The sequence below is a fragment of the Pyrus communis genome, chromosome 2, assembly GCF_041283825.1.
Source record: "Pyrus communis isolate YQ-2024b chromosome 2, ASM4128382v1, whole genome shotgun sequence".
Classification (NCBI taxonomy): Eukaryota; Viridiplantae; Streptophyta; class Magnoliopsida; order Rosales; family Rosaceae; genus Pyrus; species Pyrus communis.
In genome coordinates this window covers 3,723,007-3,740,571 of record NC_142566.1, presented here as the reverse complement: position 1 = coordinate 3,740,571, position 17,565 = coordinate 3,723,007, and the positions used below count along the sequence as shown (strand labels likewise).

The following is a 17,565-nucleotide window of genomic DNA, read 5'->3' as shown; positions in this document are numbered from 1 at the left end:
AACTAACAGCCTTTCGTACTCCAAAAGGTATCTACTGCTACAAGGTAATGCCCTTTGGTCTAAAGAACGCTGGAGCTACGTATCAACGCGCAATGCAGAAAATCTTCAATGACATGCTACACAAAAACGTAGAATGTTACGTAGATGATGTGGTGGTTAAGACGAAGAAAAGATCAGAACACTTGAAGGATCTGCGAATAGTGTTCGAAAGGCTGCGAAAATACAACCTCAAGATGAACCCGTTAAAGTGTGCGTTTGGCGTCACCTCTGGAAAATTCCTCGGCTTCATCGTCAAGCACCGTGGTATTGAAGTAGACCAATCAAAGATCAAGGCCATTCAAAGCATGCCCGAGCCAAGAAACCTGCACGAGCTGAAAAGTCTACAAGGACGGCTAGCCTTCATCAGACGCTTCATCTCCAACCTCGCAGGGCATTGTCAACCGTTTAGTCGCCTTATGAAGAAAGATGTTCCATTCGTATGGGACAAAGCATGCCATAATGCTTTTGAAAGCATAAAGAAATATTTGTCAAGTCCACCTGTCCTGAGGGCACCTGTGCCCGGGAAACCACTCATATTGTATATTGCTGCTCAGGAAAGTTCAATCGGAGCACTCTTGGTGCAAGAGAATGAATCCCAAAGAGAATGAGCACTTTACTACCTCAGTCGAACTCTCACCGGCGCTGAGTTGAACTATTCCCCAATAGAAAAGATGTGCCTCGCTTTGGTCTTTGCCATTCAGAAACTCAGACATTACATACATGCTTACACCATCCACTTGGTTGCTAAAGCTGACCCTGTCAAATACGTTATGACTAAGCCAGTCTTGACAGGGCGACTCGCTAAATGGGCTTTGCTTCTTAATCAATATGAGATCATCTACGTCCCAGCTAAAGCCGTCAAGGGGCAAGCGCTAGCAGACTTCCTTGCCGATCATCCAATCCCGGCTGATTGGAAAATCTCAGATGACTTGCCTGACGAGGAGGTGTTCTACATCGACATCTTCCCGACATGGACGATGTTCTTCGACGGATCCGCATGAGCAGACGGAGCAGGGGCAAGAGTAGTATTCATGTCACCACAAAGGCACATACTACCTTACTCCTTCCAATTGAATGAGCTATGCTCCAACAATGTTGCTGAGTACCAAGCATTGATCATCGGGCTCCAAATGGCGATCAACATGGAAATCACAGCTCTTGAGGTATATGGCGATTCCAAGCTCATAATCAATCAACTCTTAACTGAATATGAGGTGAGGAAAGATGATCTCGTCCCATACTTCCGGCTAGCGACCCAACTGCTACAAAGGTTCGAAGCTGTGACACTAGAACATGTGCCAAGAAAGGAAAATCAAATGGCAGACGCTCTCGCCAATCTAGCCTCAAGTATGACACTAGGAAAAGATGAAGTTGCAGACGTGCCAGTTTGCCAAAGATGGGTGATTCCTCTCGTTAATGAAATGTCACTAGATGATACAAATGTCATCTCAGTACTTCCAGTCGATGCTGAAGAGTGGAGACAGCCGCTGATCGACTACTTAGAGCACGGAAAGCTTCCAGATGATCTTAGACACCGTTCCGAAATACGTCGACGAGCACCTCGCTTCCTTTACTACAAAGGAACACTCTACCGACGCTCTTTTGAAGGACTGCTCCTGAGATGCCTAGGTGAGGAAGAAGTTAATCAAGCCATGGAAGAAGCACATTCAGGTATGTGTGGGGCACATCAATCTGGACCAAAGCTACATTTCCAGCTTAAAAGAATGGGTTACTACTGGCCGAGCATGGTGAAGGACTGCCTGGAACACGCCAAAAGGTGCCAAGCCTGCCAATTCCACGCCAACTTCATACATCAACCGCCTGAACCATTACACCCTACAGTTGCTTCATGGCCGTTCGACGCATGGGGATTGGACGTTGTAGGACCAATTACGCCAAAGTCATCTGCAGGGGAAGCTTACATCCTAGCTGCAACAGATTACTTCTCCAAGTGGGCTGAAGCCATACCTTTAAGGGAAGTAAAAAAGGAAACTGTTGTTCGTTTCATCAAGGAGCATATCATCCACCGATATGGGGTGCCTCGCTACATTATCACGGACAATGGAAAGCAGTTTTCCAACCGACTCGTGGACGAGCTTTGCGACAAATACAAGTTCAAGCAGCACAAGTCTTCCATGTATCATGCTCCGGCCAACGGCCTCGCAGAAGCATTCAACAAGACGCTGTGCAACCTCCTGAAAAAGGTAATCGGCCGAACAAAGAGAGACTGGCATGAAAGAATAAGTGAAGCACTTTGGGCATATAGGACTACACATAGGACTCCTACCCAAGCTACACCTTATTCTCTCGTATATGGCGTAGAAGCTGTTCTACCGCTTGAAAGTCAAATCCCCTCACTAAGGATGGCTATACAAGAAGGCTTGACTGATGAAGAAAATGCAAAGTTGCGCCTTCAGGAGTTGGAAGCGCTGGATGAGAGAAGGCTCGAAGCTCAACAACACTTGGAATGCTACCAAGCACGGTTAGCCAAGGCATTCAACAAGAAAGTCCGCCCAAGGTCTTTCCAAGCCGGAGATCTCGTGCTAGCATTGCGTAGGCCTATCATTACAACCCATAAGACAAAAAGCAAGTTCACATCAAAATGGGATGGACCCTACGTAATACAAGAGATTTACACCAATGGCGCCTACTTAATCACGGCAGAAGACGGGTTGAAGATCGGCCCCATCAACGGCAGATTTTTGAAGCGCTACTACCCCTAAAGCAAACGCGCCACGCTCCTGGCCCGCAAGAGCATAAACTGTGTACGGCAAAATCATCATAAAAACCATCACTCATTTGAACTACGTCATGACTTGATCCCTCCTCAACCAAGGGTACGTAGGCAACTTGAAACTTCAAAACTTCAAGTACAGTCACATCTCAAAAAAAAAAAAAAAAAAAAAAAAAAAAAAAAAAACGCTTTGAAGAATAAAGAGCAAATTCAAGAATGCAAACATTTTATTTCTTTGAAGGAAAAAGTCTGATTACAAAAGAAAAAGGGCAGAAGACACTACTTGAAAACTATGTCCCTAAAACTAAGGAGGCGGTCTTCAAGCAAGCCTTCCAAAGCCTTCAAAGTCTCTACCTCAGTGAGAGACAGGATGGGCAACTCCATAGCCATGTCTTTCTCTTGTTCTAGGCGTGAAATCTCCTCTTGGCATTGAGAAAGTGTAGCTCCCTGCTCCCCGAGAACACTTTCAAGTTTTGATGCCTCGATGCCAAGCTGTTCTTGTTCTCGCATCAACGTATCTAGACGTACCCGGACAGAAGCTAAAGAAGTCTCTGTAGATTGATAATCTCCCGAAGCAGCTTGCTGAGAAGACCGGGCTTGGGTTAGTGACAAGTCTATTGCAGCAAGTTGGTGAGCTCTAACATCTGGACTCAACTTCTTCGAGGAAATAACACGCAAGGAAGAATACTCAGTTGAGGCGGCCATAATTTCGGCGATCTTGATCTTCAAGGATGAAGAATCAATGTTAAGATTGTCAATTGCAGAAATAAGTTTCGACAAGTCCTCTTTAAGCAACGCAAGGTCCTCCGACGGGCATTTCAAAATCCTCCCCTCAATATGGCTCTTGATATCCATTGCCGCACGAAGATTGATGCGATGAATAAGCTGCTCAGTACCACTAAGGTTTGGCCCTCTCAGAGAGATCTCAGAGCTAGCTGGCAGAGGTGTAGAATGCATGACGGGATCTTGCATGCCTCCACCTACACACGGCAAACTTGGGAAACTTGACGAACTTGGGATAAGCTCTGTACCAGGTGGATCCCCAATCTCCTCGCCTGTGGGTAGGTCGCCTCCAAATAGCATCTCCGTATAAGAATAAATACCTGTGGTCGCCAAGTCAAAAGAACAAGAAGGCCCAACCTAAAGAAAACAAAGAAAGCTGTTAGAAACAAAAGCTAGAACAATGAAAGCATAAGAAGTCATAAGAGAGAAGAAGATGCATACGTCTTTCTCAAACGACACACTACCATCGAGTTGAGGGAGCCTAAACACTTCTTTCTTCTTATGACAAAAATTGACATCGCTATCAGCCTGAGCGCCTTCAAGACGTCGCTTGTTTAAAACTTGTTGACCCTGCCGCAAAACAAGTCCATCTTCGTGCGAATCAACTTCATCACCGGCCTCTTCAGATACATCCAGATGTTGAGAAGACAAGCGTGGGCATTGAGGGACTAAAACCACTGGTCTATCTTGCAAAGTAGCAGCACTCGCGCAATCAAAAGATATCAGTTGTGTAGGAACCACAGAACACCCCTCCTTCAATACATTGAGGTGTGAATGAGAAGAATTGGTACCACTTGCCATCCCCGAATTCTCATAATATACCTTTGACCACCAACTTATGTAAGCACGGGTTACTGGACTACTCTTGAACTCGTCTTTTGCCGGCAGGGTGATAGAAGCATTTGTACATGCACGGGTACAAGACTCCCAATGCATATACACGGCTTGCAAGAAGTCTAATTGGTTTTTTTCCTTCAGCTTGCCTGGCACATGTTGGACAAAACCAAATTGCCTGCTGAAACGGTGGGGACTATACGGCTGAACAATGCATCGATCTTCTTGCCGCAAAGAAACATACCCTGAGCGAAGACTTATAAGGTAAGATAAGTCTGAGAAGCGAAGATGCGAATCGTCCATGATGCCTCGCCGCACCGAGCCAACTCTCGCCAGATAGTCCATCTTCAAGCCTTCGCAGCTTCTAAACAGTGCTTGCGCCTGGGAATCATCGAGGCTCTTCGAAGAAAGCACGCCAGAATGCTTCGTCATCAAAGGCCCTGACTTGTTTAGAGTTGAAGAAAAAAAATGAGTACCGAAGTACTCACCCAACCAACCATACACATAATGGTAGGGAAGAACCGCGGCACGATCTTCAGTGTTTGCTGAGTTCGAAACAACACTCAAGCCATTATAAATATTGGCCAAAACCGGGATAGCAAGACTGAAAGATTCACCTGCAGCCATCTTGCTAGCAACTTTGAAAACCCCAGGACGAACAAAGTTGACGTCGCCGATTGGAAAAACAAACTTACAAAGCCAACAAGCTAAGAAAGCAGCTAGGTAAGATTCTTCCACATGCTCTGATGCTATGCCAAGGTCCTCAAACGCTCTCAACTCGGCAGGGGAACGGCGCCTAGCTGAACCAATGGCACCAGATGGATATGAGTCTCCCTTTGGCTTAGTGGTTTTGTTGCAACTTCTTCTCTTCGAGGACTTCTTGTACCTTGTGTCCTCCCAATACCAGAAGCGGATCCATGAAGAAATCTTCACGCCTGATTTACTTCGAGCATCTTGGAAAAGCTTGTGATATGCCCAAAATAAACAGCGACAACTCGTAGGCAATCCTCGGTTATTGCAGAGAGAAAGTTCCTCCGCACTAGGGACGACCTCGTCATAAAACTTACCTTGGATTGGCAATCCCCCTATCTTGTGGAGATCCCAAAGTGAAATTGACATCTCTCCTTGAGCTGTATGAAGCGTGTTAGTCGCTGAACACCAATGCTCGAAGAACGCATGAAGGACAGAATGATGGAGATCATAACTAAACAAAGACGCGTACACGGCATGGTAAAGGCCCATGCTAGTAAGCACATGTTTAGATCGGCCCAAGACATCTTCAAGCCACTCCCAATAAGACTCATCAAAAACAGCTTCTCCGGTAGTCGACAAGGCATCATTCCAAGCCATAGCTCCGCTGCGGATGTGATCTCCGAGAAGCTTAAACGAAGCCGGATGACTGTCACGAGCATGGTGTGAAGGGTTCAAGATAAGAATCCCCGGTGTGCACGCCTCCCTCTCCGTATTTGATCGAACAAAGTTTGCCACCTTCCAAGATACTTCAGAAGACCACAACTTAATATGCATGGAGTTGTCTTTTGTAGGAAGAGCAAGCGCCTTAAGGCCAGTCAGTGGGGCATAAATCTTCAGCGTTGTTCCCCTATCTTGCGAATCATTTTCCTTCGCAAGAATGGTAATGGTGTTGCTCTTAAAACATTTGAAAAATACCATGACCGCAAAAAAAAAAAAAAAAAAAAAAAAAAAAAAACAGCCACAAAACTTGAACAGCAGGACAACAGACAGTGCAATGGTGTGCAGCGATGACGGTGCAGCAAGCAGCAACAAGAGGCACAACAACGTCACCACCGAGGAAAATTATGATCAAAAGGCACTACACAGCATAAACTCGCTGCAGTCTTTTGCATAACCCCACACGGTAAAAGTGACACACTGCAACAAGCTCCAAGCAGCGGTAAGAGGCACGGCAACATCACTACCAAGGGAAGACTGTGACCAAAAGGCATTACACAGCAAAAATCCCTTTGCAATCTTTGCACAACACCACTCTTTCTACACCACCAATTTACGCGTTCCTGGGTTCTTCGTCGATTTGGCAGCCTCAGCCTTGCAGATCACCATATAAAAAAAATTAATAAAAAAAAAAAAAAATATATATATATATATATAATAAAAAAAACAAAAAAAAAAACACAAAAAAAAAAAAAAAAAATGCAAGAACAAAATATAAAAGACACAAAAATTTTAACGAGGTTCCTCCACAGTCAGTGTAACTGGAGTACGTCCTTGGAGTAGTAGGAGCTCACCCAATAATCCACTATCAACCAAATGGGAGTTTACAAAGTGTTGGTAATCTCACAGCCCAAATAACCCAATACACCCAAAAGCTCTCACACACCAAAGAAACAAATAGAGGAAGAAATATAATGAATAATTTCTTCTCTATACATATAGCTCAAAGCTATTACAAACAACAACTACTTTGGTAGATGATTACTAACCAAATGAAGCAGCAGCTTCTCTTCTCTATTTGCAGTTTTTTTTCTTTTTCTCAGCAGAGTATTGAGCTCTCTCTTCTTCTCTATTTTCTCCAAAACCGAAATGAGCTATCTTCACTTTTTTCCTTTGCTTCAAAGGCTATTTAAACCAACGGATGTGGAAGAAAAAAAACAAAAACACTTTCCTGTTTTTCCTCCCTAAAACAAGGAAAATGTTTCTCCTTTTCTTCCTTTATAATTTTTTATAGCCAAAAGCATTTGCAATTGTTGTCTAGCTGAAAGCATAGCCAAGTTGGCCACTTTCCAACATAAAAAAAAAAAAAAAAAAAAAAAAACTTTGGTGGATCAGCGCCACCGAAGGAGGAAAAAAAAAAAACTTAGTGATGTATATGTTTTATTTGTATTTAACACAATACACTGAATAAAATAAAGTATGTCCATTAATCTCCAAGAAATTACAAGTGTGTACAAAAAAAAAAAAAAAAAAAAAAAAAAAAAAAAAAAGATGGAGCTTTCACAAAGGATGTTCACGTGAAGCCCCATTACTTGGCAAAACTCTAGAAGCGGAAGGCATCGGAGCGGAAGGCATCGGAGCGGGAGGCATTGAAGCTAGAGCATTCCAGGCCTCAATACTGGGTGGAACGCTAGATGACCCAGGAAAAAGGTGCCTCTGGAGGAAAGACGAAAACCTTTGACGGTCACTTTGAATCCGACCTTCAGATTCTTGCAGCTCATCAAGCTTCCTCTTCATGCCCGTCGAATAGTTGTTTGCAAGCACGTGCAAACTTCTATTCTCATACTTCAGCTGCTTGATCTCTTGCTTGAGACTTTCCACCTCTGCCATCAACGATTCAACCTGACGGGAGCGAGCAAGTAGGCGTTGGCCCATGTTGGACACAGAGCCTGCACACTGAACGCTGAGAGCGAGGGACTCTTGAACGGCCAACTCATCGGACCGTCCTGACAACAGCCTACTATCTTTTGGAGTGAGGAGGTTCCTAGCTACTATTGTAGCTGTTGTGGCGTCCTGCATCACGGAGTCTTCACCTGTAAGAGGACCGTTAGAAGATAAAAAAGAAGGGCGCCATACATTACCTTGACCGGGTGCAACCGGATCGCTGCTGAGACTCAAATCTAAGCAAAGGTTCGATGAGTTAGTCATTTTTTTCAAAGGTGTTCAGAGAGAATGGGTGGATGAAGATAATTCTCAAAAGGCCGGAGACGATTTTCAAGAATGGGCAATTTTCAGAGTGTGTATGTTGGAGTGATCGATACCTCTGTAAAAAGCCAAGCGACACGACCACCGATTCAAAAATCCGGATTTTCCTGCGTGAAGTTCGGCGACGCGTTCGCGGCTTTTCAGAAAATGCGTTCAACTTTGTCAAAAGATATCTGACAAAGTCGAGAACACGTGGAGGCCATCATCGCAACTACACGTCTTTAGCCGACAAGCGCAAAGTTCGGCGACGCTTTCTCTGCTTTTCAGAAAACGCGTGCAACTTTGTCAAAAGTGGCGCTCGTTCAGAAATCGAAGAGGCGTCGTTCAGATATCGAAGAGACGTTTGTCGACAAGGGTAAAAGAACGGTACCACCACTTGCTATTAAGAAATCCCTATATGTGTCGACCTTCATCTCTTATGGCAAGGCAGACCTGAAGAAAATGCCCAACTCTTCCTCACCTCTGAGGGTGCACTCCCAGCAAAGCCTTTCGAAATACTCAATTTTTTTCTTCTTCCCCAAATATGATACCAGATGCCTGGAGTACAGATGACCCAGGAGGAAACGATAGATTGAAGCATGTGCTGATTCATTCACCGCTTCTTCAAAAGCAAAGGTATCTCATATCATCAAGGGCGAAAGCAAAGGTATCTCATATCATGCTTTTTCCCTATCTTTTCCTTTGCCCTTGTTCTCACCTGCCAGGACAAGGACAGAGAAAGCAATATGTCGGAACCTCCACTCAAACTTGCGCTGCCACCAAGAAGTGATGGTCCATTCAAATGCAAGGTTTGCATTCAACTCCTGCATCAGAGGACAAATACTACAAGAGAAGATGCCAAACCTGCATAAGGAAATACCACTTCTGCAAAGGGAGCAAGTAAGGCAAGTGAAAATGATACATCGAAGCATGTGGAGACAAGCACAACAAATATATGTGCTGATTCATTCGCTGCTTCTTTGAAAGCAAAGGTATCTCATATCATGCTTTTTTCCCTGTCTTTTTCTTTGTCCTTGTTCTTACTTGCATGGCAAAGTGAAAGAAGCAATCAGCCAGCACTTGGAGTCAGTCTTCCGATCTGGAACCGACTGCCTGGAATCTATTCCCTGGTTGCTTACCTAGCGTTGCTCTCGAGTAGTCATCTTCAACGGTTGATACACTTCCAGAGAAGGGACCACTTCTGCAAAGGGGAGCAAGTAAGGCAAGTGAAAATGATACATTGAGGCATGTGGAGACAAGCAACAACTGCATATGCTGAGCTATCCTCTAACCCTCTTCAATACGAATTGGAGAGATTGAACAAAGAAACAGATAAAAGGAGTAAGCTCAGACCTTCGGGGGAGACCAAAAGAATCCTGCTGCCCAGTTCAAGAGTAGCACAAAGGAAAATCAATGATTGGAGGAAACCAGAAAATCTTCCAGTCGAACTCAAGATCAAGCCTCGATAGCCCTTGAAGAAATCTCCAGCCCAGTTCAAGATTAAGCTTGTGGAAAATCAACGATTGGAGGAAACCAGAAAATCTTCCAGTCAAACTCAAGATCAAGCCTCGATGGCCCTTGAAGAAATTTTCAGTCGAACTCAAGATCAAGCCTCGACGGCCCTTGGGTTGACATCTACATTAAGGGACTTCAAAACGCATCTTTTACACGTGACAAGCACATGTCTACGACGCGCCTTGAAGTGGGGGCATTTGTAGACATCAAAATTTCGGTGAAATGAATGTTGACCAATAATTAAAATTTCAACGCTCACGTGTCACATAAATTTTACATGTAGCGTGTGACTCAACAAAAAATCGAAATAAATTGGAAAGGTCATCAAATAGGACACGTGTCATTACCTGGCAGAAATGATTTATTTCATCTGATTATTTAAATCCAAAAATCAAGTTTTAGAATTCTATAAATAGGAAGCCAAGGCATTCATTTCAAGGGAAGAAAAGAAAGGAAGAAGAAAAGAAAGGAAGAAGAAAAGAAAGGAAGAAGGAAAGAAAGGAAGAAGAAAAGAAAGAAAGAAGGGAATTTACATCACACCAAAACCTTGAAGCCTTGAAACTCTAAAGCTCTCAAGCAAAATCCCGAAGGATCAAGAAAACACTCTTCGTTCTTCGTCAAACCCTCCTTCAAGGTCAAGCCCCAACGGCCCTTGAAGAACTTCCGCCGACTCAAGATCAAGCCCCGACGGCCCCTTGAAGAAAGTGTTCATCATCCGTTCGTCCTAAGATCAAGCCCCAACGGCCCTTTGGATCAACAACCTCAACAAATCCACACATCCAATCAGTCTTCAAGATTAGGCCCAAAAGCCCTTGAAGATCCGCTCATCCATCAACCCTCAAGATCAAGCCCCGACGGCCTCTTGAAGAAATCCATACACTCAGTCTTCAAGATTAGGCCCAAAAGCCCTTGAAGATCCGCTCATCCATCAACCCTCAAGATCAAGCCCCGACGGCCCCTTGAAGAAATCCATACACCCAGTCTTCAAGATCAAGCTCAAAAGCCCTCGAAGATCCGTTCATCAACTGTTCATCCCTAGATCAAGCCCCGACGGCCCTTTGGATCAACAGCTCATCCACAAACCTACACCCTACGAAGATAGAATCAGAGGATCAAATTACAAAGAGATTGTAACCCCAAAATCATTAAACATAAAATATATTTTGTACACGGTATTCTTGTTTCTTGTTTCTTGTTTCAGGAACTTTTCGTGTTTACAGTACTCTTATTATTTCACGTAATGAAAGAAAGTATCAGTGCTGCCCCGAGGACGTAGGCACATTTGTTGAACCTAGTAAATATTGTATCTCATCTACTTTATGTTCTACTACACACATACCATTGATTTTGCAATGGAAAAAAAGACAAAAAATAATAAATAAATAATGGTGGATGGGGATGTGATATTTGGGACGGATAGAGGTTAGGAAAGATTTGAGTTACAATTGATACAAAGGTTGGAGGAAGGAATAGGTGTGTGCTAGACAGAGGCGAGAAACTTCAACGGATGATAAAGAGACTTGTCGGTGAGATCTGGGACTTTGACGGAAAAGGAGGAAGAGTGGTTTGGGATTCGAGGTCTCTAAGGGAGATCTGATGATGTTCGTCCTATAATTGCCAAAAAATTTGCTGACAACACTGCATAATAGTTTGTTAGTTTTTGTTCTAAGTTCGTGCATAGAAGACACTAACGCTTTTTCTGATAATGTAAGTCAGTTGTCGAGTTTTGCTACTAGTTATTTCTTGAGAAGTTTGTAAATATTTGTATTATATAAGCATATAATTTTCCTTTAAGTGACGTTTGCGACGGTGGTTGTGTAATTCATGTTATAATCATATTCTTTTTTGTTCAACAAAACAAAGTTTCATACAAAATATATTAAGGCTATTTTGGAAATAATTATGGGTGGAGAAATAACATTTTACTTTTTAACTTTTTTATGGTAAGTGTGATTATCATGTGGGTGGGATAATAGGACACTAGGGTGAGTCTAGTAGTACTCTTATTTAAACAGTCACGATTAAATCACGTATATATATGGAGTTGACTTCTTTATAGAAGACAAAAGAAAAAGATGAGAGTGAGAAAGAAGGAAACTTGAGGAAGGAAATTTGAAGATGAGATAATCGATTCATATAATACTTAACCACAAAGATGAGTTTGACTTTCTTTTTGCCACCCAAAGTGCCATGTGTCATGGGTATAGAAAATCATGACCCATATTCTATGAGCCCCCGACGATAATTATTATTATCTTCACTAAGATGATGAATTAAAAAAATATTTTAAATTCACGTAAACGATTAAAAGAACGTCTTATTACTCATTGTCTCGCCGATTAGAACATAATAGATCCCGTAGCCAAGGATGGGATGAACACAAAATGATGGAGCGTTTAGTTTGGTTAATTTGATGGAGGTCGAAAATAAATTGAAATAGTTTCATTTAATTAATTTGACGTTTATACATCTCAAGGGGCCATAAAATAGCTTTGGGATTAGTTGGGTCTATAGGGTTTGAACCCATTGCATTTATTAAATTATTATAAGATGAGTTGAAGCGCAAATGTGGTCCAAAAAGCCCATTATCCCATTTTCACCAAACTTTGTAGAGGGAGAGACTTTGTATCTTGACACAATTTTTTATATTCTCACTCATCTGCTCAGTTTTTATTAAGTGATGCATGCATTTAAAAAAAGAAGCAACTAGTGAGAAAAAGAAAAAGAGTTTCTTAGAGAAAAGTTCAAGCTCCATCAAACTTAAACTTGAGCGTGAAAATCTGACTCCTTCACCATAAAATTGGGTGCACTAGCTTCCACTCTTTCTCTAGGTCTATTATTCATCTCAAACACTAAAAGGTGTAGAGACATTAGAGTTTTTACTTTAGAACATAAAGGAGAATCTAGATAAGGTGGATCCATGTGGAGAAGAATTGGTGGAATAGTTACATAGGTCTTGAAATCAAGATCCCAAGGTTAGTGTTTCTATTCATCTCTTTGCTTTGATTTTGAAAAATCATGTGGATACAATAACAAAATCTTGAAGGGGCTTTAGTTTATGACACATAGCCTTTGCTTTTATTTGCCTTATCTAGCTTTGCATTTTGATTTAATTGTTAGATCTAGCCATGCATGTTAGATTATATGTTAAAATTCTGAAATCTCAAGCATCCCTAAGAATTAGAATAGTATGTCTTCAAGATTTGCAAATAGCAAGGAATTTATATTAGCTAGAAATGAACTACAACAAATTATTCAGAGGGCTACAAATGAGTAGATACAATCCTTGCTCCATACATAGATTGAAAAAATTTACAAACTCTAGAGAAATCTGTATCTGAGATTGAGCTTTTATACAGATAGGAATAGATAAACAGAACTATGTATATGTTCCTGACAAACTGATTCTTCAATTTGAATCGAAAAAGGTTATATCAAATCAAATAGTATTGAACACAATTTCCATGAACAGTCACATACCAAATGAAGCAAAATTTAATAAGAATCAAATTCTCTAGCATATATGATACACGTGCGCGCACACACACCATAGATCTGGAATATTCTTACCTTTATGGCTGTGCTTGGACTTCGATCAACCTTCAAATTTAAGTTCTTTTTGGCATGGATCAAATTCTCTAGAAACTCGCTCCAAATCCCTTGTTTTAAACCTTTTTATCCAAATGCACCTCAATTTATTACAATCAACAACGTGTGTGTCACATAAATGATAACGGATTCGTTAAACAATTTATACTAGAAACTCACTTCACATCCCTTGTTTTAACTCTTTCTACCCAAATGCACCATAACTTTTACAGTTAATGACGCGTGTCGCATATCAACAACTAACAAAAACAGAAGCAGGATGGAAATTCCATTTAAGAAGTTTCGCTTGCCATAACGACAAGATCACACAGAAAGAACAGAAACATGATTCATGAAGAGTAAAGGAAATACCCTTTGTAGCCTTTGTGATTGTCTTGGTGCTGTCCAGTTGATTGACTACACTCAAGCTGAAATGGGCAGATCTAGCCCAACCAGGTTCCAAAGTTGAAGCATTTGGAGCACACAAATACATGGAGAACTGCATTTCGGATTTTACTTTGTTGCCCTTTGGCCATATAAGCAGCCTCCTGACAAATCAAAATCATCAAACCAAAGGGCACAACGATATTAAAATTGTAGGTCATGATCCTAATACTTTAGGGCATGTATTGGTCTTCTACTAGGGTTTGGCCCTTTTGGGCTATCTATGTGAATGGGGTTACTTGTGGAAGCGTCTAGATTGTTCCTATTTCGATCTCTTTCTTTCATTTTTTATTGGGAATGACAGTGGAGTTTCTAAATACCATGACAAATTTGCAAAACAATAAAATATAAAACTTAATTAAGAAAATAACATATGAGCCTGAAGCTCCTCTGAGGTCGATGGACTCATAAAAAAAAAAATTATCTTTGGAGTTGGAGAGATATTTTAGTAATCATTTTTGAAGTTGAAGAGATATTTTAGTGTACCGGAAACACTGTTTGATATATAACAATATAAGTGACTGGAAATTTTGAAAAATAAAAGTTTAACCACTTAAAACAAAATAAAATAAAATAAAACAAAAATAAAATAAAAAAAAACGAATCTTGAGAAAATAATAAAAAATACCATTTGAAACCAGCGATGGTGACGTCGGAGTAATGCTTGCCGGTCTGGAGCTTAGAGAAGTTTTCGATCAGCCATGTGAAGGTCTCAGAAAGAATCTCTTCCCCTGCCTTCTTGCTGTTCATCTGCAAAATAAAAAAATGAGATTAAAATCAAACACCCACACAAATGTAAACAAACATGCAAATGATCGACGATGACAGACAATGAGAGAGACAAAGAGAAGTATCTTCAGACCACGATTCTGATGAGTGAGAGAGCGAGAGAGGAAATACACTCCATCAGAGCACTACACTCCAGCTCTTGGTGCTGTGCGGACAACCTCCAATTTTTATAATGCCCCGGTCAAAAAATGTTTAAGTTTATCTTGATTGTCTAGCATGATGTGGGGCCCACAAAACACTGGATAAGCAGGATTTGTTTGAAACTGTCCTTTTGAGTAATATTAGGGATCACATTTTTATATCACATTAGTGTACTATATGATATGGTTAATTATTTATATAATTAATATTTAATCAGATAAACTTATTAATTGATATTTAATATGTACATATCATTTGCTACAATGCATCATATAATCTGTCTGACATTTCTTTTTTCTTTTTGTTGAAAAAAGAATTTGTTCGAGATTGTAAGAGTGTTTAATAAAATTAAATATTCTCTTAACTTTTAGTATAAATATATTATTGAATAAAAAAAATAACTTGATTAAAATATTCTACTTTTTCTCGCTAGAGTGGTGGAGTGGTTGTTTTGGTGGCAACGGTGGCGATGATGTTTGAGCAACAACGATAATAGTGGAAGTGGTGGTTATGACCATAGAAATGTGATGGTAACAAAGATGGTGGTGGCGGCCACTGCGACTACGTCAATGGTAGCAGTATATATAATAATGTCTTTCACTTCTCGTTACGTTAGTTTCTAAAAATTACATCACTTATTAATCACTTGTATTTCTTATGCATACTCTCGTCCCCAGTTCTAGCTTCTCTCCCCTTTGGAAGAACAAACCCACCACCTCCATCTTCCTCAACCCAACCTTACCACATCCCCTTGCTGAATCCAACTCCACCATCACCTCCGCATGTCAATTTGTCTTTCAAGAAAATGATTTTTGCACTAATTTTTTTTCACTTTCTATATAATTTTTTGTACGTTCTGCATATTTTTCTGTTTTCTTAACATTAAATTAAACAAATTAAGGGAGAATCAAGATCAATTAAGAACTTGTATGCAAAAAGTGAAAGAATGTGTGCACAAAACCTCCGTTTTCGAATTTCTTAATGGGTTTGTCGATTTATATTTTGATTTTGATTGTTCTTTTGATTTATCCTCAACTTGGTCCTTGTTTCACCTCACTTGAAAGACTGTCCTCAATTAATTGTACAGTCTAGTATTACGTTTTTTTGGAATGCCAGATATATACCTTCTCTATTTCCTTTTTTTTTTTTTTTTTTTTCTATTTATCTTTCGCACCATTTGACACGTGTATTTCACTAACAAATTAAACTACATAATTCATGCTTAGAATTATGATTTTAATGCACTAATTATGTAGTTTAATTTGTAAGTGGAATACACGTATCAAGTTATGAGTAAGAAAGATAAATAGGGAAAGGCAAATAGAAAAGATGGGGTGTGCTATCCACACACCCCTTCTTAATTTCTGTCCGTTGATCTTCTTCAATTCATCCGATCCGACGGCCGAAAATTAAAAGGATGTGTGGATATCACACCCCTGAAAAGATAGGTATCATTTGTTTACTTTTTTTAACTAGTTAAATAAAGGTTTTAAATTTGACTCATATAAATAACGAGGATGTTTATTAGTTGTCATGAGTTTGATACCTAATTATGGTTGGCTCATGATGTTGCTCGGCCCAATTCCCTTCTCTTAAGCTGCAATTAAAAGAATTTCTAAAAAAATTATTTCCCATGTCTTTTTCTAGGGAAGGAAAATGCCTATATAAGTAACATTTCAATTGTCAATGAGGACATAATTCTCATAAATTTACAGCTTTTTAGCCAAAATGGTCCCTGAAATTTGCATAACACATCATTTTGGTCCCTGAGATTGTCCACCATCCATTATTTTGGTCATTCCGTTAAAAACTCTGTTAAGTGTCCTGGAACTCTTGGTTGGAAGTTTGGGCAATTTTCAAAGCTTCGTAACTCAATTATTTCTTAACCAAATTAGACCCATAATATATCAAAATGAAGATGGGAAAGTGTAGAACAAGATTATACCTATTTAAAAGCCCAATGGTTGTTGAAGATGGCCGGAAAATAGCCTGAAAGGTAACTGGTCCACGGAAAAACTAGAAAACTCGCTGGAAACTGGGCCAACTTTAAACATTCATAACTTTTTCAATACTCAACGAAATTAAGTGATTTAAAAACAAAAATCATACTTCTCAATGAGAGGAATAGAATAGTTCCTTTCTTGATGGCTAACTCGCCGTGGTTTGGCCAAAAAAGGGCTCAAAAGTGGCTAACTCGAGATCAAGACAACCATTTGTCGGGCAAACCAAAGTGATTTAGCTGTCGACAATGGTACCATTCTCTTTGTCTTGTGGAGTGGAGAAGTATAATTTTCATTTTTGAATCACTCGATTTCATTGAGTATTGAAGAAGTTATGAACGTTTAAAGTTTATCTAGTTTTCGGGGAGTTTTCCCGTTTTTCAGCGGACCAGTAACTTTTCAGACTATTTTCCAGCCATCTCTAAAAATCAATGGGCTTCCAAATAGGTATAATATTGTTCTACACTTTCCTATCTTCATTTTAATATATTATGGGTTGAATTTGGTTAAGAAACGATTGAGTTACGAAGCTTTGAAAATTGCCCAAACTTTCGGGCAAGAGCTCCATGACACTTAACGGAGTTTTTAATGGAAGGACCAAAATAATGGATGGTGGACAATCTCAGGGACCAAAGTGATGTGTTATGCAAATCTTGGAGACCATTTTGGTTAAAAAGACTAAATTTACTCAATACTAGCCACGACCTCTACACCATGTGTATGAGCAGTTTTTTTTTTTTTTTTCAATTTTTTTTTAATTTTTTTTATTTCAATTGAATTGACATAGTTACAATTTTTCTCTCATTTGATTTGCTTCATTTTTATTATTTTTTAATATAATTAGAGAGATTTTTGAAACTTTGGTTAAAAGGTTGATAAGGTGGTGTTATTAGTAATGTTCCTTTCCACCGCGCATTTATGTTTGATGGATTGTCCTTACAGTTCAGGTGTATTCTTATAGAGAAATTAAAACAACACAATAAAATTGATAAAGCATGCGCGATAATCACCCTCAAAATATTAAATAAGACACAATTAAGAACT

At 40.1% G+C, this 17,565-nt stretch overlaps 3 protein-coding genes across 4 annotated transcripts; all 3 read right to left on the bottom strand.

Annotated features, from left to right (window-relative positions):
• Nucleotides 1-1,074: 1,074 nt before the first annotated feature.
• On the bottom strand, nucleotides 1,075-3,913 carry LOC148698368 (uncharacterized; the record flags this gene model as incomplete). Its single annotated transcript, XM_088681787.1, has 1 exon — nucleotides 1,075-3,913. A coding segment is annotated over one exon (861 nt), but the record flags the coding sequence as incomplete, so codon positions are not given.
• Nucleotides 1,075-6,092, bottom strand: LOC148698367 (uncharacterized). The gene has a single exon (XM_088681779.1). The coding sequence runs from the start codon at nucleotides 6,059-6,061 to the stop codon at nucleotides 3,914-3,916; it is 2,148 nt and encodes a 715-aa protein (XP_088537905.1). The 5' UTR covers nucleotides 6,062-6,092; the 3' UTR covers nucleotides 1,075-3,913.
• A 6,833-nt stretch (nucleotides 6,093-12,925) lies between these two features.
• Nucleotides 12,926-14,532, bottom strand: LOC148698366 (MATH domain and coiled-coil domain-containing protein At3g58270-like). Of its 2 annotated transcripts, XM_088681801.1 has the most exons (4): nucleotides 14,454-14,532; nucleotides 14,220-14,341; nucleotides 13,520-13,695; nucleotides 12,926-13,230 (listed from the first exon to the last, which is right to left on the bottom strand). In XM_088681801.1, the coding sequence occupies exons 1-4, from the start codon at nucleotides 14,496-14,498 to the stop codon at nucleotides 13,055-13,057; spliced, it is 519 nt and encodes a 172-aa protein (XP_088537927.1). In that variant the 5' UTR covers nucleotides 14,499-14,532; the 3' UTR covers nucleotides 12,926-13,054. The 2 variants fall into 2 exon arrangements, 1 of the variants encoding a protein (XP_088537927.1); XR_015954282.1 differs by having other exon boundaries at nucleotides 12,926-13,695; nucleotides 14,434-14,514.
• Nucleotides 14,533-17,565: the final 3,033 nt, after the last annotated feature.

Bases quoted from the DNA above. Each gene is read 5' to 3' on its own strand.
- LOC148698367 (XM_088681779.1), bottom strand. From the start codon at position 6,061: ATGGTATTTTTCAAATGTTTTAAGAGCAACACCATTACCATTCTTGCG.
- LOC148698366 (XM_088681801.1), bottom strand. From the start codon at position 14,498: ATGGAGTGTATTTCCTCTCTCGCTCTCTCACTCATCAGAATCGTG. The intron at 13,696-14,219 runs GTATTTTTTATT...TTGATTTGTCAG, and splicing joins ACCATCGCTGGTTTCAAATG to GAGGCTGCTTATATGGCCAA. The intron at 13,231-13,519 runs GTATTTCCTTTA...TTGGATAAAAAG, and splicing joins AATCACAAAGGCTACAAAGG to GTTTAAAACAAGGGATTTGG.